The 27,279-nt window shown below is 46.2% G+C and overlaps 2 protein-coding genes across 5 annotated transcripts in view; one reads left to right on the top strand and one right to left on the bottom strand.

Annotated features, from left to right (window-relative positions):
* The window catches only part of LOC143766432 (uncharacterized), an 805,019-nt gene that overhangs the window by 291,250 nt on the left and 486,490 nt on the right, over positions 1-27,279 (top strand). The window lies entirely within an intron of this gene.
* The window catches only part of LOC143766438 (uncharacterized), a 92,700-nt gene that overhangs the window by 2,910 nt on the left and 62,511 nt on the right, over positions 1-27,279 (bottom strand). Inside the window, exons 1-6 of one of the 4 annotated variants that reach the window (XM_077254130.1) lie at positions 14,411-14,653; positions 11,774-11,852; positions 11,058-11,237; positions 10,851-10,974; positions 10,679-10,767; positions 10,409-10,499 (exon numbers count right to left, since the gene is read on the bottom strand). The exons of 1 other annotated variant lie outside the window; for it this stretch is intronic. In XM_077254130.1, coding sequence (XP_077110245.1) covers positions 10,409-10,499; positions 10,679-10,767; positions 10,851-10,974; positions 11,058-11,237; positions 11,774-11,851 — 562 coding nt within the window. In that variant the 5' untranslated portion in view covers position 11,852; positions 14,411-14,653. Of the gene's footprint in view, positions 1-4,753; positions 4,895-10,408; positions 10,500-10,678; positions 10,768-10,850; positions 10,975-11,057; positions 11,238-11,773; positions 12,022-14,410; positions 14,654-27,279 lie in introns of those variants that run through there. 2 more of the 4 variants (XM_077254126.1, XM_077254128.1) reach the window with 2 other exon arrangements.

Genomic DNA, 27,279 nt, shown 5'->3' on the forward strand with positions numbered 1-27,279 from the left:
TCTGTCACCAGGCGCATCTTTGTAGGCGGCGTTAGTAATGGAGGAGACTTTGGAACCAGAATCTCTGGGTGATGCAGGCTTGATCCAACCACTAAGATTAGGGTGCCTGTGACCAGTAGTACCATCCAGTCTGGCAATATGTGTAACACCTGTGCCCGCATGGGGTCCCCGCCCCGGGGTCTCCGTTACCCCGCTATGATGCCCGTACCTCCACGGAGCCCCCACTCTCAGTCTGTTCCCTTTCATCCTGCCGAATGCGCACTTCACCATCTGTGCCTCCGCTTCCATTCATTACAGATTGCTCCGGCCACGGAATCCGCTGGGTCCCATGCACCTCCAGCTGCAGAGTTGCGCCAAGAGGTTTCTCGCCTGAAAGATCAGCATGACAACATCACTACCTATCTATGCAACTTGTCTACACGTATGGACTTGTTGATATCCTTGGCTACTCCAGTCACGGCCACCGGCTACCAAGTTCCGTTACACGGCAGGTAAAGAACTTCATCTGGCATTTCCTCCTCGGTTTAATGGCGACCCCGCCCAATGTCGAGGGTTCATTAATCAATGCACGCTGCATTTTGAACTCCTGGTGCATATATTAGTTTCTGAACAGGCCAAGGTGGGCTTCTTTATGTCACACCTCGCTGGAGAGGCCCTCGCCTGGCTAAATCTGCTGTGGGAGAGAGAGGATCTTCTGGTTAATAACCTCCAGTCTTCTCTAGAAGTGTTCCCCAGGACCTTCGACAAGCCTAGCAGTACTTCCTCGATGGCTTCTTCATCGTTGTCAGGAGAATCTCACGGTGGCTCAGTATGCAGTTAGTTTCCGGACCCTTTCCTCAGAGTTATCCTGGAATGACGAGGCCTTGGTGGCTACCTTTTGGGAATGTTTATTCAGGAGAATAAAGGGCGAGCTGGCAGGCCGAGATTCTCCTGCAAATCTGAATGACCTGATATCTTTAGCAACTCGGATTGATCTTCGGTATTAGGAACATTCCAGGGAGTACAAGCAGGAGAAGAGACCTTATCGTATGGATCTTGGTCTCCAGTCTCTCTTCCAGAACCAATGCAAGTGAGCTTGGCTAGGCAGTGCCAGGAGGCACGCCACGTGGAAGGGAGATGTTTCTACTGCGGTAGTTCGGAACATTGGATCTGCTTATGTTCAGAGAGGTCGGAAAACTCCAGGGCCTAGAGTCGGTAGGAGAGGCTTCCCAGGGTACAGATCATTTCTCTCCATGTCTGCAAATGACTGTTTTCGTATCCTTCGGCACAGCTAAATTCTCAGAACTTTGTCACTTGGATTGCGGAGCCGCTGGGAACCTCATTCAGCAAGCAGTTGTGGACTGTTACCAGATTCCAGTCCAGTGCCTTCCAAATCTGTTGCTAGTGACTTCCGTAGATGGTAAACCCCTGATCAAGCCTGTGCATTTCCAGACTGAGCCAGTGGAACTTTAGGTAGGTCTGACGCATTCAGAAAAAAAATCTGTTTTTATGTTTTGCCTGGTTTGTCTCACCCCTTACTTCTAGGTTTGCCCTGGTTCCAGAATCATGAACCTGTTTTAAATTGGAGGACTGGAGAAATCCTGCGCTGGGGAGATTACTGTTCCAATCACTGCATCACTCCCATTCGTCCTGTTCCTCCTCCAGGTCAGCCAGCTGCCCTACCGGGTTTACCCTCTTCTTACTGGGCCTTCTCCGATGTCTTCGGGAAAAAGGAAGCAGAGAGACTACCTCCACACTTGCCGTATGACCGTGCCATAGATCTGCTTCCCAGTACGACTCCCCCTAGGGGGCAAATCTCTCCCTTTTCCCATGCAGAGAATTATTTATTTTATTTATGTTAATCTTCACTTGAGCAAGTAACCTATCCCTGAATTTTGGTCTGTATTTATGTCCGGGCGCCCCCCACTGGGTATTTCTGTTTATTTGTTCTGATATTTTAATGATTATTAACCCCTTAGTGACAGAGTGTGATACTTATGTGATATGAATGGTGTATGTTTGATATTAGAAAGGTATCCAGGTATATAGACAGGTGATCACGGGATTTATCATTCCTTTTCAAAGTATTCAGTACAAAGAGCAAGGGACTGGGAATTTGACCGCTGAATGACCTCTTTGAGTACATGATGAGAACATACAAAAGGAATGTGAAAAACAACTCTACGGCGCTTGCGTAAACAGGAGGAGATCACGAGCTAAGTTTACAACTGCGCAACTGCAAAGCGTGAACAGATAATGTAATCATTACTTGCAAAGATAACATTGTGTATGCCGGAATAGAATGGTATATAACCAAGGGGGATTTCCACTGTTGGGCAGGGACAATCCAGGAGACTTATGGACGCATATCTTCTGTGATGGAGTGTTACGGGATATTTCCTTCTCGCCAGTCGAGTCCCCCGACAGAGAAGTGATGCTACAATATCCGGTAACGTATTGATGCTTACTTTCTCTATGAATAGATGATGTTCCCCTTTCTCTAGGAATAGATGGTGTTTTGATTATGTAATGATAGACTAGTGCTGCTAAAATTCATGTGCAAATTCATATGTTAACTCATTAATATCTCTGATTTTTAATAGAATAAAATACTACTGTTTTACCGACCAAAAGACTTCTTGTCTAATTAGTATATTAGTGAGCGCTACGTATGTGAGGACCATATGTCCTGAAAGGCATTGAATTGGTAAGACACAGAGCCAATTTGGTACTTAATGACTGAGCCAATTTTTACAATTCTGACCACTGTCACTTTGTGAGGTTATAACTCTGGAACGCTTTAACAGATCCCGCTGATTCAGAGACTGTCTTTTCGTGATATATTGTACTTCATGTTAGCGGTAACATTTCTTCGATATTACTTGCGATTATTTATGAAAAAAACGGAAATATGGTGAAAATTTTTTAAATTTTGCAATTTTCAAACTTTGTATTTTTATGCCCTTAAATCAGAGAGATATGTCACAAAAAATAGTTAATAAATAACAAAGTAAGAAATTTTTTTGTGACAAAAAGTTAAATGTTCATTATTTTTTTTTTTTAAACATTCCAAAAATTCCTGTGAAACACCTAAAGGGTTAATAAACTTCTTGAATGTCGTTTTGAGTACCTTGAGATGTGCAGTTTTTAGAATGGTGTCACACTTGCGTATTTTCTATCATATAGACCCCTCAAAGTGACTTCAAATGTGATGTGGTCCCTAAAAAAAAATGGTGTTGTAAAAATGAGAAATTGTTGTTCAACTTTTAACCCTTATAACTCCCTAACCAAAAATATTTTGGTTCCAAAATTGTGCTGATGTAAAGTAGACATGTGGGAAATGTTACGTATTAAGTATTTTGTGTGACATATCTCTGTGATTTAAGGGCATAAAAATTCAAAGTTGGAAAATTGCGAAATTTTCAAAATTTTTGCCAAATTTCCATTTTTTTCACAAGTAAACGCAGGTAATATCAAATAAATTTTACAACTATCATGAAGTACAATATGTCACGAGAAAACAGTGTCAGAATTATCAGGATTCGTTGAAGCGTTCCAGAGTTATAACCTCATAAAGAGACACTGGTCAGAATTGTAAAAATTGGCCCGCTCATTAAGGTGCAAACCACCCTTGGGGGTAACAATAACAATCGTGAACTCTTTGCTGTCAGCTGATTCTTCTCATTCTATATCTACAGTTCGAAGGATCCCGATAGGACAATTCCTCCATGTAAAAAGAATATGTTTCAATATGGAGAATTACAAAAAACAGGCTACGGACCTCACACAAAGATTAATTAACAGAGGATACAGCAAAAGATCTATAAAAAGAGGCTACTTTAAAGCAGAAAAAAATTACACGTAACCAACTTCTCTATAGCCTACCAACATCGGCAAAAGACCTCCCCGAATGAGGTACGTTTCATCTCCACTTACAGTCATCAGTGGAACAATTTCAAGTCTATTATTCGCAAACATTGGGAGGTGTTACTGGTTGACCCTACCTCACAATGCATTCTACCTCCTGAACCATCTTTTGCGGCCAGGAGATCGGCAAATCTTAGGGACATACTAGTCCATAGTCATTATGAGTCCCAGAGGGTTGGTAGGCATCCCGGATTACCAGCCTTCTTTCCCTGCGGCCTTTGTAAGGGCTGTCTCAGTCATGTAAAATCAGGGACGTTCAGAAAGCATGATGGATCTCGGTCATACACCATAAGAAAACATCTGAGCTGTACTTCACAAGGTGTTATATACCACGCACAATGTCCGTGCAAAAAAGTTTACATCGGCATGACCACCAGGGAATTAAAGGTAAGGACACGTGAGCATGTCAGGGACATTGAGAAGGCCAAAACTAGAGATGATGATTCAGTCTTAAAGTCCCTCCCCAGACATTTTAAAGCTCACCATGGTTGTAACGCCAGAGGCCTTGTGGTCAAAGCTATTGATCAGGTGGATTTAGGCTCACGTGGTGGTGACATGACCAGGACTCAGTTACAAGTGGAGAGCAGTTGGATAGATCGCTTGGGAACCAGGAGTCCTAGGGGTCTTAATGAAAGCCTGGGTTTTTCAGCGTTTCTTTAAATTTCAGGTTCAATCCTTTGTGCAAATTGGGGTATCCTTTTTAGGGGTATTTGGGTTGTCATTGAGGTTGTCCCATTTTATTATATATACTTATATTCTTTTATTCAGTTTCTTTAATTCTCTTTATATACTTTCAATCTATATTTATGTAGATCTAATTGTGTTTTGTATTTATTAGGTAACTTACCCTGGGGGCTTTTTCCTTGGGTCTTCTGCGTGGCCATGTCATGCATGGATTTTTTAGCTGCAGTGTCATTTTCTTTACATGTGTGCCCCTGAATCCGGAATGTTGGACTGTGGGAGTTGTGTTCGGGTTGTGGATTTCCTCCTTATGGACCAAAAAATAATGAAGCAATCACGGAATCTTTTTATTTTTATTATAATTGGCTAGTATATTACTGTAATTTTTTTAGGAATTGGTTGGACTTATCATTTTATGTTAACGGACTGCTTAAATGCGGTCAATTACCTTTTGTGTATGGTGATGTTAATATTGATTCTATTATGGTTAGGATCTGCACATGACACTATAATTTTTCTATCTAGTGTAGATCGTTTACATTTGCACTTGTCACTTTCAGATTATTTAATCTGGCTATGTGTTTACATTCAAGAGACTATGACTTTATAGTTACTGGAGACACTAACGTCGATGCACATATTATCATGGGTCTTTTCTGCACTTGTCACTTTATGATAATCAAATTTAAGTCTGTTGAGCTTCATGAATAAATTCACACCATCTGGTCACCTCACTTTCTTTATTTTTATTACATTTATATTTTTATTATTTATTAATATATTTCATTTATTTTTCTATTGGGCACTGTCATGATTATTCAGTAATAAATTAATAAGTTATTCCATATGATTGCCTCTTTTCTTATAATATATTGCGATTCTATCACACTTAATCTCTTCTCATCACTCCTTTTCCTTTGCGCTTACCAGCGGGTTAATAGAGATTCTTTCTCTTCCTCCTTACGTGATGTCTTGCAACAGTGCGCATGCGTGTGACATCACCTCTCCCCGCACTTCCGGAAGCGCTTCGCTCTGGCATCGCTTGCGTCCAGGGAGCGCATTGACTTAAGAGCTTTCAATAGGTGGAGAAGCTTGACCGACACATGTGCCGCTATGTTTTAAGACTCTCACCAATAAACGGCACTTGGCATTTCTATACGGAACTACCATTGGCCACTTTGTCCTTTAAAAAGTCCTCCCTACTCCTCTACTGCACGCCCCCGGAAGAAGCTACAGACAAAACGCGTGCCGTGGCGAAGGTGACCACTCACTTCAATTTATGACCATCTGAATTCAGGTATAACTTCATTCTGTGGTGCACATTTGGCTATATTTTCTATGCAGGGCCTCCTATGATTAGGATCTGGGGTCTCTTGATTCTTTTGGACACTGTTTAGACCTTCGTTTATACATTCATCTATTATCCTTAATGGCTGTGTCCCTCTCCATTTATAAGTAAATGCTTTAGTTTAAGTGCATACTTATTATACTAAATAATGATTTATTTTATTTACATTAATCTTCACTTGAGCAAGTAACCTATCCATGAATTTTGGTCTGTATTTATGTCTGGGCACCCCCCACTGGGTTTTTCTGTGTTTCCTCCATAGCCCTCTCACTCACTGGTGGTATCACCACATGACGGACCTGGGTAATAAGCATCATCCCCTTTGCAAGTTTCCTGCCAAGTACTGGAGTGCTGCTTATCTCTTACCACGTCACAGCCCCACAGGGTCACATTAGCTTTCCCCCTCCTGGGCATTCCTACTGAAGGGTAGGCTTGCCATATGTCTTACCGAGGCACTCAGCGCCATTCCTGTCACAAGTCCTTTGCATATTCAAGTAGCGCTGTTCCTCTCCTGTTATGTGAATAGCCCCACCAGGTCTAGTTGGCATTACCGTCACCAGACCGCATACAGCTGCCTTTATTCCCATAATTTCATATGACATCCAGCACAAAACTGTTAACTGTGGATTCACTTTCTTCAACCAGGATATTATAACAAAGTGTTTCTTTTCCAGTTTTCTCCAATAAGGTTATTCTGATGAAGGTCCTATGACGGACCAAAAACGTTTAATTTAATCTATTTGGTCTGGATGTACAATAAAGGAATCATTTTTTTCAAATATTGAGTGGCAAGTAATTTTCTTGTCTTTGGGCAAAACAAAACGGTAGCATTTTGTGCCGTCCTTGCACTAGTTGGGGGTCAGCCCACTCAGGGTTAACAATGTCCACAATGTAACACAAACACTATGTGCACCAACCCTCTCCTGGAGTCTTCCTCTCCAGGCCCTCAACTGCCCAGACTAACTCTCAGCTATCTAAAGCCAGACCGTGTGACTCTCCATCATGTGACTGATCATATGATCCTGACATTATTATTATTATTTATTTATATAGTACCATTAATTCCATGGTGCTGTACATGAGAAGGGGTTACATCAAAATACAAATATCACTTACAGTAAACAAAACTAACAATGACAGACTGGTACAGAGGGGCGAGGACCCTGCCCTTGCAGGCTTACATTCTACAGGATTATGGGGAAGGAGACAGTAGGTCGAGGGTTGCAGCAGCTCCAGTGGTGTTGAGGTGGCCGTGTGGTCATTACAAGCTGTAAGCTTCCTTGAAGAGGTGGGTTTTCAGGTTTCTTTTGAAGGATCCAAATGGATAACCGGATGTGTTGGGGCACTGAATTCCAGAGGATGGGGGATATTCGGGAGAAGTCTTGGAGGCGATTGGGTGAGGAGCGAATAAGTGTGGAGGAGAGAAGGAGGTCTTGGGAGGACCGGAGATTACGTGAGGGAAGATATTGAGAGATTAGTTTGGAAATATACAGAGGAGAAAGGTTATGGATGGCTTTGTAGGTCAGTGTTAGTAGTTTAAACTGAATACGCTGAGGAAATGGGAGCCAGTGAAGAGATTTGCAAAGAGGGGAAGTGGAGGAGTAGTGAGGAAAGAGATTAGTTAGTCGGGCAGCAGAGTTAAGGATGGACTGGAGGGGAGAGAGTGTTAGAAAGAAGGGAGGCCACAGAAGAGGATGTTGCAGTAGTCGAGGCGGGAGATGATTAGGGCATGCACAAGCATTTTGGTAGAGTGATGGTTGAGGAAAGGACGGATTCTGGAAATATTTTTGAGCTGGAGGTGACAGGAGGTGGCGAGCTTGGATGTGCGGTTTGAAGGACAGGGCAGAGTCCAGGGTTACTCCGAGGCAGCGGATTTTGGGGACAGGGGAAAGTGTGATTTCATTTATTTTGATAGATAGATCAGGTAGGGAAGATATGCGAGATGGAGGAAAGATAATTAGTTCAGATTTGTCCACATTGAGCTTGAGGAGGCGAGAGGAGAAGGAGGATATGACTGATAGACACTCTGGGATTCTGGAGAGCAGAAAGGTGACATCTGGGCCAGAGAGGTAGATCTGAGTGTCATCAGCATATAGATGGTACTGGAAGCCATAGGACCTTATGAGTTGTCCCAGGCCGAGTGTATACATTGGGCCCTTACTCTTCTCAAGGACAGAGCCTTGAGGGACACCAACAAAGAGGGGGCGAGATGAAGAGGTAGTATGGGAGTAGGAAACGCTAAATGTGCGGTTGCTAAGGTATGAGGAGATCCAAGATAGGGCGAGGTCTTTGACCCCAAAGGAAGAGAGGATCTGTAGTAGGAGGCAGTGGTCAACTGTGTCGAAGGCAGAGGACAGGTCTAGAAGGAGTATAGAGAATTGTCTGTTAGCTTTGGCTGTAAGTAAGTCGTCAGTAATTTTGGTCAGGGAAGTCTCAGTGGAATGGTGGGGACGGAAGCCAGATTGTAGGTTGTCGAAGAGAGAGTTAGATGCAAAATGAGAGGAAAGTTCAGCATGGACGTGCTGCTCAAGGAGTTTGGATGCAAATGGGAGCAAAGATATGGGGCGATAGCTGGACATAGCGCTTGGGTCAAGGGATGGCTTTTTGAGGATAGGTGGGATTGTGGCATGTTTGAAAGCAGTGGGGAAGGTACCAGAAGTTAGTGATAGGTTGAAGAGATGGGTTAGGGATGGGATTAGTGTAGTGGTGAGGTTGGGTAGGAGGTGGGATGGGATGGGGTCAAGTGCACAAGTGGTGAGGTGTGATTTGGAGAGAAGATGAGCAAGCTCCCCTATAGTGATTTTGGAGAGGGAAGTTATGGTGTTTGGGCATTGGTCTGGTATACAAAGGGTTTGTGGTGGTTTGACGACAAAGATTTGCCTTGTTTGGTCAATCTTATTTTTGAAGTGTGTGGCAAAGTCCTCGGCAACGATTAGGGAACTCTGAGGGGGCAGTGGTGGGCGGAGGAGGGAGTTAAAAGTGTTGAACAACTGTTTGGGGTTGTGGGATAAGGAAGATATGAGGGTTGTGAAGTAGGCCTGCTTAGCAGAGGTGAGAGCTGATTTGAAGGCGAGTGTTGCTTGTTTGAGTGCAGTGAAATCATCTTGCGAATGTGTTTTCTTCCAACGCCGTTCTGCAATTCTGGATACTTGCCGAAGCTTTTTAGTGATGTTATTGTGCCAGGGTTGTCTATTAGTTCGTCGCACTCTGCTATGCATGACAGGGGCGACCATGTCGATAGCTGATGCAAGAGTGGCATTGTAGAAAGCAGTGGCAGTGTCTGTGTCATGGAGTGAGGATATGGGTGCTAGTGGTAGGATAGAGTCAGAGAGTGTGTGGTGTCTAGGTGTGCGAGGTTCCTGCGTGGTTGTGCATGTTGCTGGACATGGGTGACAGGTGAGGAGGACAGGGATGAGAAAGTGAGTAGATGGTGGTCAGATAGAGGGAGAGGGGAGGTTGTGACGTTAGATAGGGAGCAGAAACGGGTGAAGACAAGGTCTAATGTGTGTCCATCTGTGTGGGTGGCTGAGGTGGACCACTGAGTAAGTCCAAAGGATGAAGTAAGGGACAGGAGTTTGGAGGCTGCAGACTGGTGGGTGTCAATGGGGGGGGGGGGGGGGGATGTTGAAATCACCCATGATGATGGTGCGAATGTCAGCAGAGAGAAAGTGAAGGAGCCAGGTGGAGAATTGGTCAATAAAGGCAGTGGTCGGGATGAAGGTCGGTATATGACGGCCATTTGGAGGTTGTAGGGGGGAGTAGATGCGGACAGTGTGGACTTCAAAAGAAGGGAGGATAAGGGAGGGTAGAAGTGGGATTGGATTAAAGGTACAGTTGGAAGAAAGGAGAAGACCCACTACTCCACCATGTTTATTGCCAGGGAGAGGAGTGTGGGTGAAGTGGAGGCCACCATAACATAGTGCAGCGAGGGAGGCTGTGTCAGAGGATGTCAGCCATGTTTCGGTGATGATTCTGACATCACACATTTTCCTGTAAGGACACTACAGGGGAGATACGTGGACATTTTCCCTCCCGCTCTATGAATGTCCACTAAAATCAGCCCATAAAATAACTTGCAGTAAACTGACGCAGCACGTAGTGTGCTGGAGGAAACTATTCTGGTTTTACCTCACTGAAGCCATGTACAGTGACACGTATCTCCCTTCCATCACTTCACCAGTGACTGTCACACTACGTACGCTGTCATTTGACTTTGAAGTTTACAGATCTGGGCAGGTAAGTGTCAGCCTCTTCTAATTCGAGGGGGTAGGTGGATCCTCCAGGTTGTACGTTCTATAGAAAAGGATTTCACAATTTCACAAAATAATTTCAACATTTTCAGATGGAGGAGAATGTTGTAGTCCATTGGCAAAATGATGACTGTGGTACAGCCGGACTACACCACCGATACAGCAGCCACAGCTGGTGACTGAGAACAAACTGACTTCTCTGCATTTCATGGTTACTACTCACCTGGGTAGTCATATCTAGGAATCTCCTCTTTACACCACTCATCACCCCTCACAAATGTCCCTGTTGTATTGATATGGGTCAGATCTTCACCCTGAAACAAATATTGTAAAAGTCACATCTATGACCAGCTCTAATCCTGCCATCTCCACCGGTCTTATTACACAAGTATAAAATATATAATACTGGTGGATAAAACAAGACTGAGCACAAGACCTTCACAGCCATCTACACATCTTAGGGGAGATCTCATGACACCTTCTCTCCATCTACCTGAGGAACGTTGGGATCTTCTTGTGTACAGTCCTGTAGAAGAAGAGGATGGGGACATCTCTCTGGTGTTGTCGTCATACTGGATAGATCTGGAGGAAACACATACAGGGACTGAATTCATTCTGTACATACATATAATTATAGGCCGTTTGTATTTAGTCCTGTCTATTACCTGGTGATGTGAGGGGCTGGGGAACCTCCATCGTGATGTCCTTGTACAGATCTCTGTGTCCTTCTAAATACTCCCACTCCTCCATGGAGAAATAGACAGCGACATCCTGACACCTTATAGGAACCTGACAGATACAATGATACCGTCATCCCTCCGATCCCTTCATAGCGTTACTGTATAATGTCCCAGCATTCCCAGCAGTGTCACCTCTCCAGTCAGCAGCTCAATCATCTTGTAGGTGAGTTCTAGGATCTTCTGGTCATTGATGTCCACATGTATCAGGGGGTGAGGTGGAGGCCTTGTGATTGGGCTCAGGGGTCTTCCCCATCCCTCAGACACAGGGTCCTGACAGCGCTCTCTAGAGGTCTTCTTCACTACTGTGTAATCCTGGTTATGGAGAGACACATTAATAAATCTCACTACAGACATTTCCAGAGTCCTCACCTCTCCAGTTCTGTCCATCTGTTAGGGTACTGTCACACAGTGGCACTTTGGTCGCTACGACGGCACGATCCGTGACGTTGCAGCGTCGTTTGATTATCGCTCCAGCGTCGTAGACTGCGGTCACACTTTGCAATGCACAACGCTGGAGCGATAATTTCATGACGTATTTGCGATGTAGAAGCCATTGGTTATTATGCGCACATCGTATACAATATCGTGCACACCTTTGTCACACGATGCAATCATGCCGCCACAGCGGGACACTAGACGACGAAAGAAAGTTTCAAACGATCTGCTACGACGTACGTTTCTCAGCGGGGTCCCTGATCGCAGTAGCGTGTAAGACACTGCGATATCGTATGGATATCGCTGGAACGTCACGGATCGTGCCGTCGTAGCGACCAAAGTGCCACTGTGTGACAGTACCCTTACTCCCATAGATAAGAATGATGTAATGTGACACCATCGGAATCTCTCACCTCTCCAGTAAGCCGGAAGAGGATCTCTAGGGTGAGGTGTAATATTCTCTCTGCCATCTTGTCTCTGTCCATATCCATCCTTAATGGGTAATTCAGAAAAAAGAAGATGAGCCGATGTAACATCATAAAAATTCTATGTAATTAGCAAATTGCTGGAGATAATAAAGTAAACACATCAGGAGATCGAATGTGTAGATGTTGTATTTAGAGTTGAGCACGTTTGTCCGGGTCCCTGCTTGTTCGGCAAGCTATAGCACTAACCAAGTAAGCTACAGAGGGAACCTGGATATATGGAGCGTGCCGGTTGATCAGATGATTGGCGATGCAGTTGCATGTGTCACAGCTGTATCACTATCACAACAAATGCATGGAGAGCTCGACACACAGGCTGGGCTCTCCATGCATGTGTTGTGACAGTGACACAGCCGCGACACATGCAGCTGCAGCACCGATCAGCCGGCGCGCTCCATATATCCAGGTTCCCTCTGCAGCTTATTCGGTTAGTGCTATAGCTTGCCGAATAAGCAGGGACCTAAACAAATTTGCTCGACTCTAGTTGTATTCTCTAGTCTTGTATGGATTGGAACATAAATGAATTGCTGACTAGGACATCTCCTCCATGCCCCCAATCACTGGCGATGTTACTCACTGCTTCAGAAACTGATTGGCTGTAGAAATCAAAAGTTTGTTAGAAAGACGAGAAAATACAGAGACTGGCGGGGACACAAGCAGCAATATTATTTTTATTATTTTACACTATTTAGTTTTCTTCTTACATCTACTAATAAAACCTATATATTTAGGCCACAGACAACAAGCAGTTTCTCCCTCGGAGTCGGCAGCTGAATACGTTTCTCATAGACTCATCTTCCATAATGGTAATTCTCATCTCATTTCCCGTCCCTGGAATCGGCATTAGCAATACTGCAGGAGATATTCATAACACGGGACAGGAGAAATAACGACTTCATGATGAGGACGACATCTTCATCTTCTACTACGGCTCTAGAAACATATTTGTCCAGAGTCGGTCACTGACTCCATCCCCACCGGCCTCTATATGGAGGTTTCCCGTCTTCCCCGCACTGTAATCTTCTTTCACGTTAGATCTCAGGTCTGAGTCACACACAGAAGTTTGAGGCTTTTATAAAAGATTGTTGGTAAGAACAAGACAGGAGATAAATGAGGTACAGGGTTTTTTGTCTCATGAGATGATGGGTTTTTAGCATTTTCTTGTAGGATTCCATATATTACATGAAAAACACCAACAGAAAAAAATTGGGGATGAAGAAACTGTGGAAACATTATACTGCGTGGGAACCAATAAAAATGAACTGAACAGTATCAAGAATGAGGATAAGTGAGAATGTATTATCTAGTGGTGTCAATAGTGGCAGATTGTGGGTTATCTTCTATTATTATAATGTGGGTGGGTGGAGGATATCGATACTGGGGGAATATTCCTCTGTTTTCTGCCTCATTTCTAATACACTTCGGAATCAGGAATGTATTAAGTCCTATAGAAACTGCGGAGAAAGAATCATTTCTAATTCTGTGTTTCCAGGATTCTTCTTGTGGGAATTGGCTGCAACATCCCCTGTGCAATATATTTCTAGTATTAATGCGCCAGAAATGGGGAATCTCCATATCCCTCCACCACAGAGCAGCACTCCACATAGAGAATAATGGAGCCTCCAGCACCGACCTCCACCACAGAGCCGCACTCCACATAGAGAATAATGGAGCCTCCAGCACTGACCTCCACCCGCAGAGCCGCACTCCACATAGAGAATAATGGAGCCTCCAGCACCGACCTCCTCCCGCAGAGCCGCACTCCACATAGAGAATAATGGAGCCTCCAGCACCGACCTCCACCCGCAGAGCCGCACTCCACATAGAGAATAATAGAGCCTCCAGCACCGACCTCCACCCGCAGAGCCGCACTCCACATAGAGAATAATGGAGCCTCCAGCACTGACCTCCACCCGCAGAGCCGCACTCCACAGAGAATAATGGAGCCTCCAGCACTGACCTCCACCCGCAGAGCCGCACTCCACATAGAGAATAATGGAGCCTCCAGCACTGACCTCCACCCACAGAGCCGCACTCCACATAGAGAATAATGGAGCCTCCAGCACCGACCTCCACCCGCAGAGCCGCACTCCACATAGAGAATAATGGGGCCTCCAGCACCGACCTCCACCCGCAGAGCCGCACTCCACATAGAGAATAATGGGGCCTCCAGCACCGACCTCCACCCTCAGAGCCGCACTCCACATAGAGAATAATGGAGCCTCCAGCACCGACCTCCACCCGCAGAGCCGCACTCCACATAGAGAATAATGGAGCCTCCAGCACCGACCTTCATCCGCAGAGCCGCACTCCACATAGAGAATAATGGAGCCTCCAGCACCGACCTCCACCCGCAGAGCCGCACTCCACATAGAGAATAATGGGGCCTCCAGCACCGACCTCCACCCTCAGAGCCGCACTCCACATAGAGAATAATGGAGCCTCCAGCACCGACCTCCACCCTCAGAGCCGCACTCCACATAGAGAATAATGGGGCCTCCAGCACCGACCTCCACCCGCAGAGCCGCACTCCACATAGAGAATAATGGAGCCTCCAGCACCGACCTTCATCCGCAGAGCCGCACTCCACATAGAGAATAATGGAGCCTCCAGCACCGACCTCCACCCGCAGAGCCGCACTCCACATAGAGAATAATGGGGCCTCCAGCACCGACCTCCACCTGCAGAGCCGCACTCCACATAGAGAATAATGGAGCCTCCAGCACCGACCTCCACCCGCAGAGCCGCACTCCACATAGAGAATAATGGAGCCTCCAGCACCGACCTCCACCCGCAGAGCCGCACTCCACAATGGCTGCTCTGTGCACACAGGACCTGTGATGAGGTCACAGGAGGGGAGGAGTCAGGGGGGGTCGCATGATGGGAGGAAAAGGGGTTGGAACCAGAGCAGATATATTGCTCTTCCCAGTATGACAGACAGGGCCGGACTTGGACTGGCATTTGAAGTTACACAGGCCCACTTGTCACATGGTGACTGTATAATATCTTTGTACACTTGTAGGTTACAAGAAGTGAGGGGAGTGTAACACGACTATATAACATATAATCACAGCTGTATCCAGGGGTGAACCTAGCCTCTCTGCTGCCTGAGGCGAAAGGAAAAATGGCGCCCCCGCCCCCACACACACACACACAAACACACACACAGTCCCTGCCTCACTGCCTGTGCACACACATCCCTCCACCGAACCCGGTAATCGCCGCTCACAGTAGCATACCAGCAGAGATGTATCTAGGGTTTCTGGCACCAGGGGCAAGAATTCATTTTGCCCCCCCCCCCTCCCCTCCACGAGCTCCTCTCCCTAATGCTCTCAATGTTCAGTGAAAAACTGAGAGAAGCAGAAGAGAAGCTCGGTGTCACAGGACCATGAGTATGAAAATCGCATGTGAGTGAAGTGTCCATGTGACGACAACTGGAACCTGCAGAGCTGAATCCTGACATCGCAGGCTACTGAATTCTCACAACTAATGCACTGCACACTTTTAGGATTCTGCCTGGCCGGTGGACGGTCATGTTAGCACAAGCATGTGATTTGTATACTTCTGACCACATTCCGACTAGACGTGCCCGGCCTCGCTCAGTTCATTTTCATAGAGTGGGGCCACGCATGTCTAGTCAGCACGTGACTGCATGTATGTAAATCGCCGGCACGAGAGAATCCTGACAGCTTGCAGGGCGCACTGTGAGAAGTCAGAAGTCTGCAGTCACAAAGAATGACTGCAGACTCATTACAAACCTGGACATCCCCTTTAATACTCCTAACATAAATAAAAACATGAGAGTTAGTCAGTATCACAAATAACATTTACATCCAGGTACCTTACAGATGACGTTGTCTCTGGAGTCGTTCTCCTTTTCTTCATCTTATCCAGACCCCATGATGCGTTTTCTCATCCACAGCCGTCTCTGCAGACTTCCATCTTCTCTGCTCTTTTGCAGAAAGTCTCCACATGATGCCCTTAAAGATACAAGTGTCATTATAATGCTCCTGAATGAAAAATTGCCCCTCACTATATTGTCTGCACAAAATATGACCCCCACACTGTCCCTCTTATGGTACATGCTCTTCACACTGACCTCTCCTTTCTATACACACTGTGTCCCCCCTATAGGGCCTAGTATTTATACTCCATATTTATACTCCATCCTCCCACCCTGTGTGCGTGGCTCCCCCATCCTCCCACCCTGTGTGCGTGGCTCCCCCATCCTCCCACCCTGCGTGCGTGGCTCCCCCATCCTCCCACCCTGCGTGCGTGGCTCCATACTCCTCCCCTGCGTGCGTGGCTCCCCCATCCTTCTCCCCTGCGTTCATGGCTCCCCATCCTTCTCCCCTGCGTTCATGGCTCCCCATCCTTCTCCCCTGCGTTCATGGCTCCCCCATTCTTCTCCCCTGCGTTCATGGCTCCCCCATCCTTCTCCCCTGCGTTCTTGGCTCCCCATCCTTCTCCCCTGCGTTCATGGCTCCCCCATTCTTCTCCCCTGCGTTCATGGCTCCCCATCCTTCTCCCCTGCGTTCATGGCTCCCCCATTCTTCTCCCCTGCGTTCATGGCTCCCCCATTCTTCTCCCCTGCGTTCATGGCTCCCCATCCTTCTCCCCTGCGTTCATGGCTCCCCCATTCTTCTCCCCTGCGTGCATGGCTCCCCCATTCTTCTCCCCTGCGTTCATGGCTCCCCCATTCTTCTCCCCTGCGTTCATGGCTCCCCATCCTTCTCCCCTGCGTTCATGGCTCCCCATCCTTCTCCCCTGCTTTCATGGCTCCCCCATCCTTCTCCCCTGCGTGCGTGGCTTGAACCCGGAGTTTAAACCCCTCCCCCCCAAAAAAAAAAAAACCTAGCAGCGCAAATCCATTTACAGAATCTGCCGCCCCCTCTCTTCTGCCGCCTGAAGCAAAGAGATCAAGTCGCCTCATGGTAGCGGCGTCCCTGGCTGTATCCAGCATTACAGCTCAATCCTACTTATTGCTTTTAGTTGCAGAACCAAGAAAAGCCGCTACTTTACCTACATAACTGGATCTCGTAGATAATGAAGGGATTGAGATGACTGAAGGCTATGGAACCTCATTCTGATGCTGCATAAACTTTGCCTACAGCCACTTTTGGTTCTGCTGCGCAGCACAAGACCCGGTGACTCTGAAGAGCGGTGACATCAGTAACGTCACCGCTCTTCAGATATTCCGGGTCTTGTGCTGAGCTCGGCGACTGTGAAGAGCGGTATTGTTACTACCGTCACCGCTCTTCAGAGTCGCTGGGTCTCACCAGGTCTGGGCTAGTAGTGGGGATGTCTGATAGACACCATACCTCCCAACTTTTGAAGATGGGAAAGAGGGATAAAGTTTGCGTCGCGCAACGCGGCAAATTTTAGGCCACGCCTCTGACCACACCCATTCATAATTAGTCACACCCATATCCACGTCCCAACCACACCCATTTAGCACTGCTGATCCCACTGTTTCATATACAATAATTATAAACAAAACAATATGGCCACACAGTGCTCCATACTGTATAATGGCCACACATGATGCTCCATATTGTATGATGACCACACATGATGCTCCATACTGTATGATGACCACACATGTTCCATACTGTATAATGGCCGCACATGATGCTCCATACTGTATAATGACCGCACATGATGCTCCATACTGTATAATGACCGCACATGATGCTCCATACTGTATAATGACCGCACATGATGCTCCATACTGTATAATGGCCGCACATGATACTTCGTACCATATAATGGCCGCACATGATGCTCCATACTGTATAATGACCGCACATGATGCTCCATACTGTATAATGAATGCACATGATGCTCCATACTGTATAATGACCGCACATGATGCTCCATACTGCATAATGACCGCACATGATGCTCCATACTGTATAATGGCTGCACATGATGCTCCATACTGTATAATGACCGCACATGATGCTCCATACTGTATATTTGCTGAGCATGATGCTCCATACTGTATAATGACCCCACATGATGCTCCATACTGTATAATGACCCCACATGATGCTCCATACTGTATAATGACCGCACATGATGCTCCATACTGTATAATGGCCGCACATGATGTTCCATACTGTATAATGGCTGTGCATGATGCTCCATACTGTATAATGACCGCACATGATGCTCCATACTGTATAATGACCGCACATGATGCTCCATACTGTATAATGACCGCACATGATGCTCCATACTGTATAATGGCTGCGCATGATGCTCCATACTGTATATTGGCCGCACATGATACTTCGTACCATATAATGGCCACACATAGCTACTCCAACACACGCGGCTGCGCTCTGTACACTTTGCACACACGGCTCCGCTCCATACACCTCGCACACACACGGCTCCGCTCCATACACCTCGCACACACACGGCTGCGCTCCGTACACTTTGCACATACGGCTCCCCTCCATACACCTCGCACACACACGGCTCCGCTCCATACACCTCGCACACACGGCTCCGCTCCGTACACCTCACACACACACGGCTGCGCTCCGTACACTTTGCACATACGGCTCCGCTCCATACACCTCATACACACACGGCTCTGCTCCGTATACCTCGTACACATTTAGCTCCGCTCCATACACCTCATACACACACAGCTCCGCTCCATACACCTCATACACACACGACTCCGCTCCATACACCTCGTACACACACGACTCCGCTCCATACACCTCGTACACACATGACTCCGCTCCATACACCTCGTACACACATGACTCCGCTCCATACACCTCGTACACACACGGCTCCGCTCCATACACCTCGTACACACACGGCTCCGCTCCATACACCTCGTACACACACGGCTCCGCTCCATACACCTCATACACACACGGCTCCGCTCCATACACCTCGCGCACACACGGCTCTGCTCCATGCACATCGAACACACACGGCTCTGCTACATCCACACTGTACACCTCCTGACCCCACACAAGGCATTACTTACCTTATCCTGCGGCTGCAGCACCATGTGGCAAGTTGGCAACAAGCACAGGCAGCCGAGTCCTGCAAGCCACGGAGGTCCCGATCATGTGACCACTGACTCCTCCCCTCCTGTGACCTCATCACAGGTCCTGTGCACAGAAAGCAGGCAGCCATACGGAAGGGTAAGGGCCCGGGGCATGGCTTACAAGGGGGCGTGTCGGCTGGTTCTCCTGCTGTCTGCGGGATCAGAGCGTCCCGTGCGGGAGTGCAGGGCAAAGGCTGAAAACCGGGACAGTCCCGCACAATGAGGGACGGTTGGGAGCTATGAGACACCTCTCCATTACTTACACCAGGGATTGATAGCAGCAGACATTACGCAGCTGACATCAACCCTAAAAATCATTACACATACCAGAATTAAATGCTCTGGTGGCTGGGAAAAGCAGAAGAGTTAGCGCTATTCCCAGGCGCCGGGTGCTAACTACAACTGTCATCATCCTTGCCTCATCTCCCTGCGAAGCATTTCTGTTGTATTTATATGGGCTGATCTCAGGCCACTAAACGAGTGTGATCGACAATAGTGAAGTCGTTCACTTGTTTCCTGGCCTCTTTACACCAACTGAGAAAGAGTTAAGGGAACAGAACAATCACAATTAGATCAATCTGTCCCCATACAGTATCATGTTATCAGCAGCACATCTACAGTTTACACCGGCGATGTGCTGCTGAGAACAAAGATTTCTGTTCCCACATAAACAATCCAATCACTCGATGAATAGGCAGCATTTTGCTTGTTTAGTATAATACACCCCATAGTCCTCCATATATTATAATGTGCACCTCAGTCCTCCATATAGTATAATACACTCCTCAGTGCTCCATATAGTATAATACACTCCTCATAGTCCTCCATATATTAAAATACATTGCAATTCCTCCAGATAGTATAATACACTCCTCAGTCCTCCAAATAGTATAATGTACTGCCACAGTCCTCCATATAGTATAATACACTCCTCAGTCCTCCAAATAGTATAATACATTTCTCATATTGCTCCATATAGTATAATACCCCGCCATTGTCAACCATGTAGTACAATTCACTTTCCATAGTATAATGCACCCCATAGTTCTTCATATAGTATAATGTATTCCCCATAGTCCTCGACAAAGTATAATGCAGCCCACATATAGTATAATGCAGCCACCCCACAGAATATATTGTAGCCCCCTGAGTATAATGTAACCCCCCAGAGAATATAATGCAGCCCCCTCATATAGTATAATGCAGCCCCTGCATATATAATATATGGTAGCCCGCTCATAGAGCATAATGCAGCCCCCCATAGAATATAATGTAGCCCCTCCATAGAAAATAATACAGCACCCCATAGAATGTAATACAGCCCACCTCCCCATAGAAAATAATGTAGCCCCCAGAGAATGTAATACAGCCCCCCATAGAATGTAATACAGCCCCCCATAGAATGTAATACAGCCATCCCCCAAAGACTGTAATACAGCCCTCCCCCATAGAATGTAATACAGCCCCCCATAGAATGTAATGCAGCCAGCCCCCATAAAATGTAATGCAGCACCCCTCCATAGAATGTAATGCAGCACAGCCCCCATAGAATGTAATGCAGCCAGCCCCAATAGCATGTAATGCAGCCAGCCCCCATAGAATGTAATGCAGCCAGCCCCCCACAGAATGTAATGCAGCCAGCCCCCCATAAAATGTAATGCAGCCAGCCCCCATAGAATGTAATGCAGCACAGCCCCCATAGAATGTAATGCAGCCAGCGCCCATAGAATGTAATGCAGCACAGCCCCCATATAATGTAATACAGCACAGCCCCCATAGAATGTAATGCAGCACAGCCCCAATAGAATGTAATGCAGCACAGCCCCCATAGAATGTAATGCAGCCAGCCCCCATAGAATGTAATACAGCACAGCCCCCATATAATGTAATGCAGCACAGCCCCCATAGAATGTAATGCAGCCAGCCCCCCATGGAATGTAATGCAACCAGCCCCCATAGAATGTAATGCAGCCAGCCCCAATAGAATGTAATAAATCCCCCCAGAGAATGTAATACAGCACAGCCCCCATAGAATGCAATACAGCCCCCATAGAATGTAATGCAGCCAGCCCCCATAGAATGTAATGCAGCCAGCCCCCATAAAATGTAATGCAGCCAGCCCCCATAAAATGTAATGCAGCCAGCCCCCCATAGAATGTAATGCAGCAAGCCCCCATAGAATGTAATAAAGCACAGCCCCAATAGAATGTAATGCAGCACAGCCCCCATAGAATGTAATGCAACCAGCCCCTATAGAATGTAATGCAGCCAGCCCCCATAGAATGTAATACAGCACAGCCCCCATAGAATGTAATGCAGCACAGCCCCCATAGAATATAATGCAGCCAGCCCCAATAGAATGTAATAAATCCCCCCCACAGAATGTAATACAGCACAGCCCCCATAGAATGTAATACAGCCCCCCCAATAACCCCACAATCCAGTTATCACTCACTGATATATTAAAACAAAAAACACTCTCTTCACCTTTCCTCGTGCCCCGCGCTGCTCCCTCCTCCGGTCTCAGCAGCTGCAGTCTGCCTGCCCGACACACAGCAGGTACGCGATGATATGACGTCATCGCACACCCGCAGTGTCAGAGGCAGAGTGGGGAATGATGGGAGAGGGAGCGACAGCAGACGCTCTCTCCTCCATCATTGCATTCAACTGTTGAATGTATAGTTGAATGTGACAGCGCTGGCGGGGGGTGAGTCGGCGCTGGGGTGGGAGTCGGTGCTGGCGAGCAGCCCATGATTGCCACCGGCCCTCCTGGCATTTGCCAGAATTGCCCGATAGCCAGTCCGGCTATCTATGTAACATATATGTTTGCAATGAATGGGGACAAGGCCGCCCCCAGTGAGGTGCCCTGTTTTTGTAGATAATAGGAGCCATTAAAAGAAAAATAATTATTTTGGAGCAGGATGTTAATGACTATAAGTAAAAATGTCTGCATTTCTGCTGAATAATTGCTGTAGACCTGTAAGTGATACCTCAATATCGATGATGGGGTAAAGACTAACTACATCGCAACAAAATGTGACAGATAGAAGCTGCAGTGTTGATTTAGAATCATCCAGCAACTACAGGGGTTAAAATGGTTATAGCAGAGGGAGTGGTTAGCTCAGCCCCAGGGGATTTTGGGAAAGGTGTGATTGTGTCTGGGACTTCCAAGAGTAAGGTGTGTGTTAGGCCATGTGCACACGTTCAGTATTTTTCGTGTTTTTTTCGCGTTTTTTCGCTATAAAAACGTGATAAAAACGCGAAAAAAAACGCTTACATATGCCTCCTATTATTTTAAGTGTATTCCGCATTTTTTGTGCAAATGTAGCCTTTTTTTCCGCGAAAAAATCGCATCGCGGAAAAAAAAGCAACATGTTCATTAAAATGCGGAATTGCAGGGGATTCCGCACACCTAGGGGTCCATTGATCTGCTTACTTCCCGCACGGGGCTGTGCACACCATGCGGGAAGTAAGCAGATTATGTGCGGTTGGTACCCAGGGTGGAGGAGAGGAGACTCTCCTCCACGCACTGGGCACCATATAAGTGGTCAAAAAATAAGAATTAAAATAAAAAACAGTCCTATACTCACCCTCGATGTCTTCCCGCCTCCACTGCACGCTGTCGCTTCGGTTCCTGTAGCTGGTGTGCGGTGAAGGACCTGCGATGACGTCACTGTCCTGTGATTGGTCGTGAGCGGTCATGTGACCGCTCACGTGACCGTGACGTCACGGAAGGTCCTGTGCGCACAGACCAGCTATAGGAAGAGGAGCCGGACGCCGCTGATGAGATGTCTGGGTGAGTATAAGCATTTTTTTATTTTTTTTATTATTTTTAAACATTCTATCTTTTACTATAGATGCTGCATAAGCTGCATCTATAGTAAAAAGTTGGTCACACTTGTCAAACGCTATGTTTGACAAGTGTGACCAACCTGTCAGTCAGTTTTCCAAGCGATGCTACAGATCGCTTGGAAAACTTTAGCATTCTGCAAGCTAATTACACTTGCAGAATGCTAAAAAAACGCGAAAAAAACGGAAAAAAAAACGCAAAAAAAAAAAATGCGGATTTCTTGCAGAAAATTTCCGGTTTTCTTCAGGAAATTTCTGCAAGAAATCCTGAACGTGTGCACATACCCTTAGAGTCTCCTGTCTGTATAGACCAGTATTGAAAGCTGTTTTCCACTCATCCCCCTCTTTAATATGATTGAGATTATACGCCCCCTGAGATCCCAGTTTAGAAAACCATTTTGCTCCTATAATCTGAATAAAGAGGTCTGGGATGAGAGGGAGCAGATACGGATCCCAGACCGTGATCAGATGGAGTATGAAACCAGGATATTTTTCCTCCAGCACACTAAGTGTTGGGATGGTTAAAGTAGCTGCATATATGGGCTGGTTTTATGTGATAGAGAGGGAGGGAGAGTGCTCACCATATCTCTTCCTGCAGCCGACATCGGCAGGTGTACTAGCAGCTGTACTGCGGTGATGTCATAATCATGTGATCATCACAAGGTCCTGGTTAAATACTTGGACATGTGATACAGTCTGGGTGGTGTCTTGGGAGAGGAGGTACTCCCATGTAGCTCCAAGGAGGAGGGAAGGGAATTGACAGGTGCCTGCAGGTTGAGACCTACAGAGAAAAGGACTCCGTTACACTTTGTTTTATTTTTCTGTTAAGCCAGAAAGGCTCTGTTTTTGTTTTGTGAACCCTGCCTTGGTGTATGCTGACTAAAATAAACCAGCAGGTGCTTCACCACCAAAGTGTTCCTGTGTCTACCTGAGGAAGCAGCTAAGCGTGTAAATCCCTCACACTACAGAGGAACTATGCACACCCGGGTTGATAACCTCCCCGCAACCTGAGCTACTTAGTTTTCAGGCGGCTGTTTACCATGAGATAGGGAAGGACATGTGCCCATGAAATGGCCCTTTCTGCCACAGTAAAAATATACTCCCTTTTACAATGTCGTTACATGCTGTTTAAATATATTACACATTCAAATCTGGCACCAGAAAGAAATCACATGTCAAACAATGTCAAAGTTCATATGATAGACACATGGTATAGCACATGACAATTAATAATAATAATAATAATTTTTATTTATATAGCGCCAACATATTCCGCAGCACTTTACAATTAAGAGGGAAACATGCACAGACAATAAATTCAATACAAGTTAACACAATTTAAACAGTGACATTAGGGGTGAGGTCCCTGCTCGCAAGCTTACAATCTACAAGGAAATGGGGGGACACAATAGGTGAAAAGTGCTTGTTATTTCAGGTCTGGCAATTATAGTAAACTTGATGGTGGCCCGATTCTAACGCATCGGGTATTCTAGAATATGTATGTCGCGCTGTGAGTGGGGGTTAAATTCCGCGCCAATATTGCTGATTGGTCTTGCCCGGCTGGCCGATCAGTGAAGCGTGGTTCAAATCTGGCGCCAATTCGCTGCCGGACTCCGTCTGTCGCTGATTGGTCGCGGCCGGCCGGGCACGACCAATGACTGAAGCGGTGTTTAAATACCGTGCCAATATCGCTGATTGGTCGCAGCCGGCCGGGCATGACCAATGACCGAAGCGGTGTTTAAATACCGTGCCAATGTCGCTGATTGGTCGCGGCCAGCCGTGCGCGACCAATCACTGAAGTGGTGTTTAAATCCCGTGCCAATATTGCTGATTGGTCGCGGCCGGCCGGGCGCAACCAATCAGCGAAGCGTGGTTTAAATCCTGTGTCAATTCGCAGCTGGACTGCGTCTGTCGCTGATTGGTCGCAGGATGTCGGGGATTCGGGGCGCTGGATGTCGGGGGTTCGGGGTGCAGGATATAGTACAGTCACGTAGTATATAACAGCCACATAGTATATAGCACAGCCACGTAGTATGTAGTATATAGCACAGCCACGTAGTATATAGCACAGCCACGTAGTATATAGCAGCCACGTAGTATATAGCACAGCCCATAGTATATAGCACAGCCATGTAGTATATAGCACAGCCACGTAGTATACAGCACAGCCACGTAGTATATAGCAGCCACATAGTATATAGCACAGCCACGCGGTATATAGCAGCCACGTAGTATATAGCAGCCATGTAGTATATAGCACAGCCCACATACTATATAACACAGACAGCCATGTAGTATATAGCAGAGCCACGTAGTATATAGCAGAGTCACGTAGTATATAGCACAGTCACATAGTATATAGCAGCCACATAGTATATAGCAGCCACATAGTATATGGCACAGCCACATGGTATATAGCAGCCACGTAGTATACAGCAGCCACGTAGTATATAACACAGCCCACACAGTAAATAACACTGCCCACGTAGTATATATCAGTCACGCAGTATATAACACAGCCCACGTAGTATACAGCAATGTGGGCACAATATCTCTGTTAAAAAAAAGAATTAAAATAAAAAAGTTATATGCTCACCCTCTGGCATCTACCGAAGTTGTCCCGATGCGTGCGAGGCTTCCGCCAGCTTCCGCTCCCAGTGATGCATTGCGAAGTTACCCAGATGACTTAGCAGTCTCGCGAGACCGCTAAGTCATCTGGGTAATTTCGCAATGCATCTCTGGGAACGGAAGCTGGTGGCAGCCCCGCCACTCGCGCGCATCGGTGGACGTCGAAAGATGAGAATAGCACCATTTTTTATTATTAGTTTTAACATTATATCTTTTTACTATTGATGCTGCATAGGCAGCATCAATAGTAAAAAGTTCGTCACACAGTGTTAATAGCAGTGTTAACAGACTGCGTTACACCGCGTTATGCCGCGGTGTAACGCAGTTGGTTTAACGGACTGCTAAAACGCTATGTGGGCGGCGGGCGCTGACTGTGGGGGAGTATGGAGGGGGCAGTGACTTCAGGGGAGTAGGGAGCGGCCATTTCGCGGCCGGACTGTGCCCGTCGCTGATTGATCGCGGCCGCTTGGGATTTCCGTGACAGACGGACAAACAGACGGAAGTGCCCCTTAGACGATTACATATATAGATAGGGATTTTCATATAAAGCTGCATGATCCGGTCATCAGCCCGTGTGTTTAAGTGCAATAGTCAAGTATCAAGCGCAGTTATCATGTGCATAGAGGGTGTGGGGACAGATGGATAGTAGGGTGCAGATTCAGAATAATATTTGGAAGGAGGGAACAGGGCAAAGTTAGTTTACTGAGTAGTTGATGTGGTAGGCTTGTTTGAAGAGATGGGTTTTCAAAGCGTGCTTGAATAAGGTCGGGGCTGGGTATCAACCTGATCGTCTGATTGTCAATAAGCTGCTGGATATTAATGGTACGTGTATTCCGATAAGTGTGGTAAGTGGGGGTGTCCCAGTTGAGGAGACAATTCTTGACAGAGAATGAAAGAAGGTTGTGGTCCGAAAGCGGGAGAGGGGAGTTAGTATACTCATATATTTTCTTTTTCTTTTATAGGTTCATTCAGGAAAGTAAAAAAAAAAAAATGTTTTTATAAAAATAATGAACAAAGAAAAACAAATTGGGGATACGAAATTGCTTCAAAAGGTATAAACCAGGATTTGATCCACTCATTACCCTCTCATGCCTCTATTCCAGCCAGAGAAAACTCAATCAAAAACAACGAGGAAGAAATAAAATGACGTATAATCAGAATTATACAAGGAAAAATAATATTGCCAATATCTATTAAAAGACTTATTTATTAGTTTAAAATAAAAATTATGTATTAAAGGTATATGTATAAAAATCGTGATTTCATGTATGCATAAAAATGGTTACTTCATGTATGTAGAAAAATTGTAACTATATCTATTTATTAAAAAAATGTTTTAAAAAACATTTCAAGAAAAAATATATTCAAAAAAAGTATGTATTAATTTGCATGATAATGATAAGGTTAATCTTCATATTACTAGTAGTTATTACATTTAGAAAAACAGGGAACGGAAGAGGGGTATTCAAATAGCAGGGTCAATTACATCCATTGAACAATCCAATAGCAGGTCCACGATGTAAAAAAAGAAAAACCAGATGCAGTCACGATCAGATACCTGTCAGTGACAGCAAATCATCACCAGGCAGGATAGCCGGGAATAGCACAGCGGAGAAACGCAATCCGCCGGGAAACAAAGAGGAAACCCAAAGCAGACACGATCAAACACCAACCATGGACCGCAAATTAATCGCAAACAGGATTCTCCGGTATTACAACATTTCACATCAATGCCATCCATACTAGGCAATTAAATTGAAGTAGAACAAATGTAGCGCCCCCACTGCCGCAGGGCCGAGGGGTACCCGGTACCGGGCCTCTGAGTCTCTGCTCTGGGGTTGTCACGGTGGCTAGACCCGGTCCGTGACCCTGCTGAGGG

This window comes from Ranitomeya variabilis, chromosome 4, assembly GCF_051348905.1.
Source record: "Ranitomeya variabilis isolate aRanVar5 chromosome 4, aRanVar5.hap1, whole genome shotgun sequence".
Lineage (NCBI taxonomy): Eukaryota > Metazoa > Chordata > Amphibia > Anura > Dendrobatidae > Ranitomeya > Ranitomeya variabilis.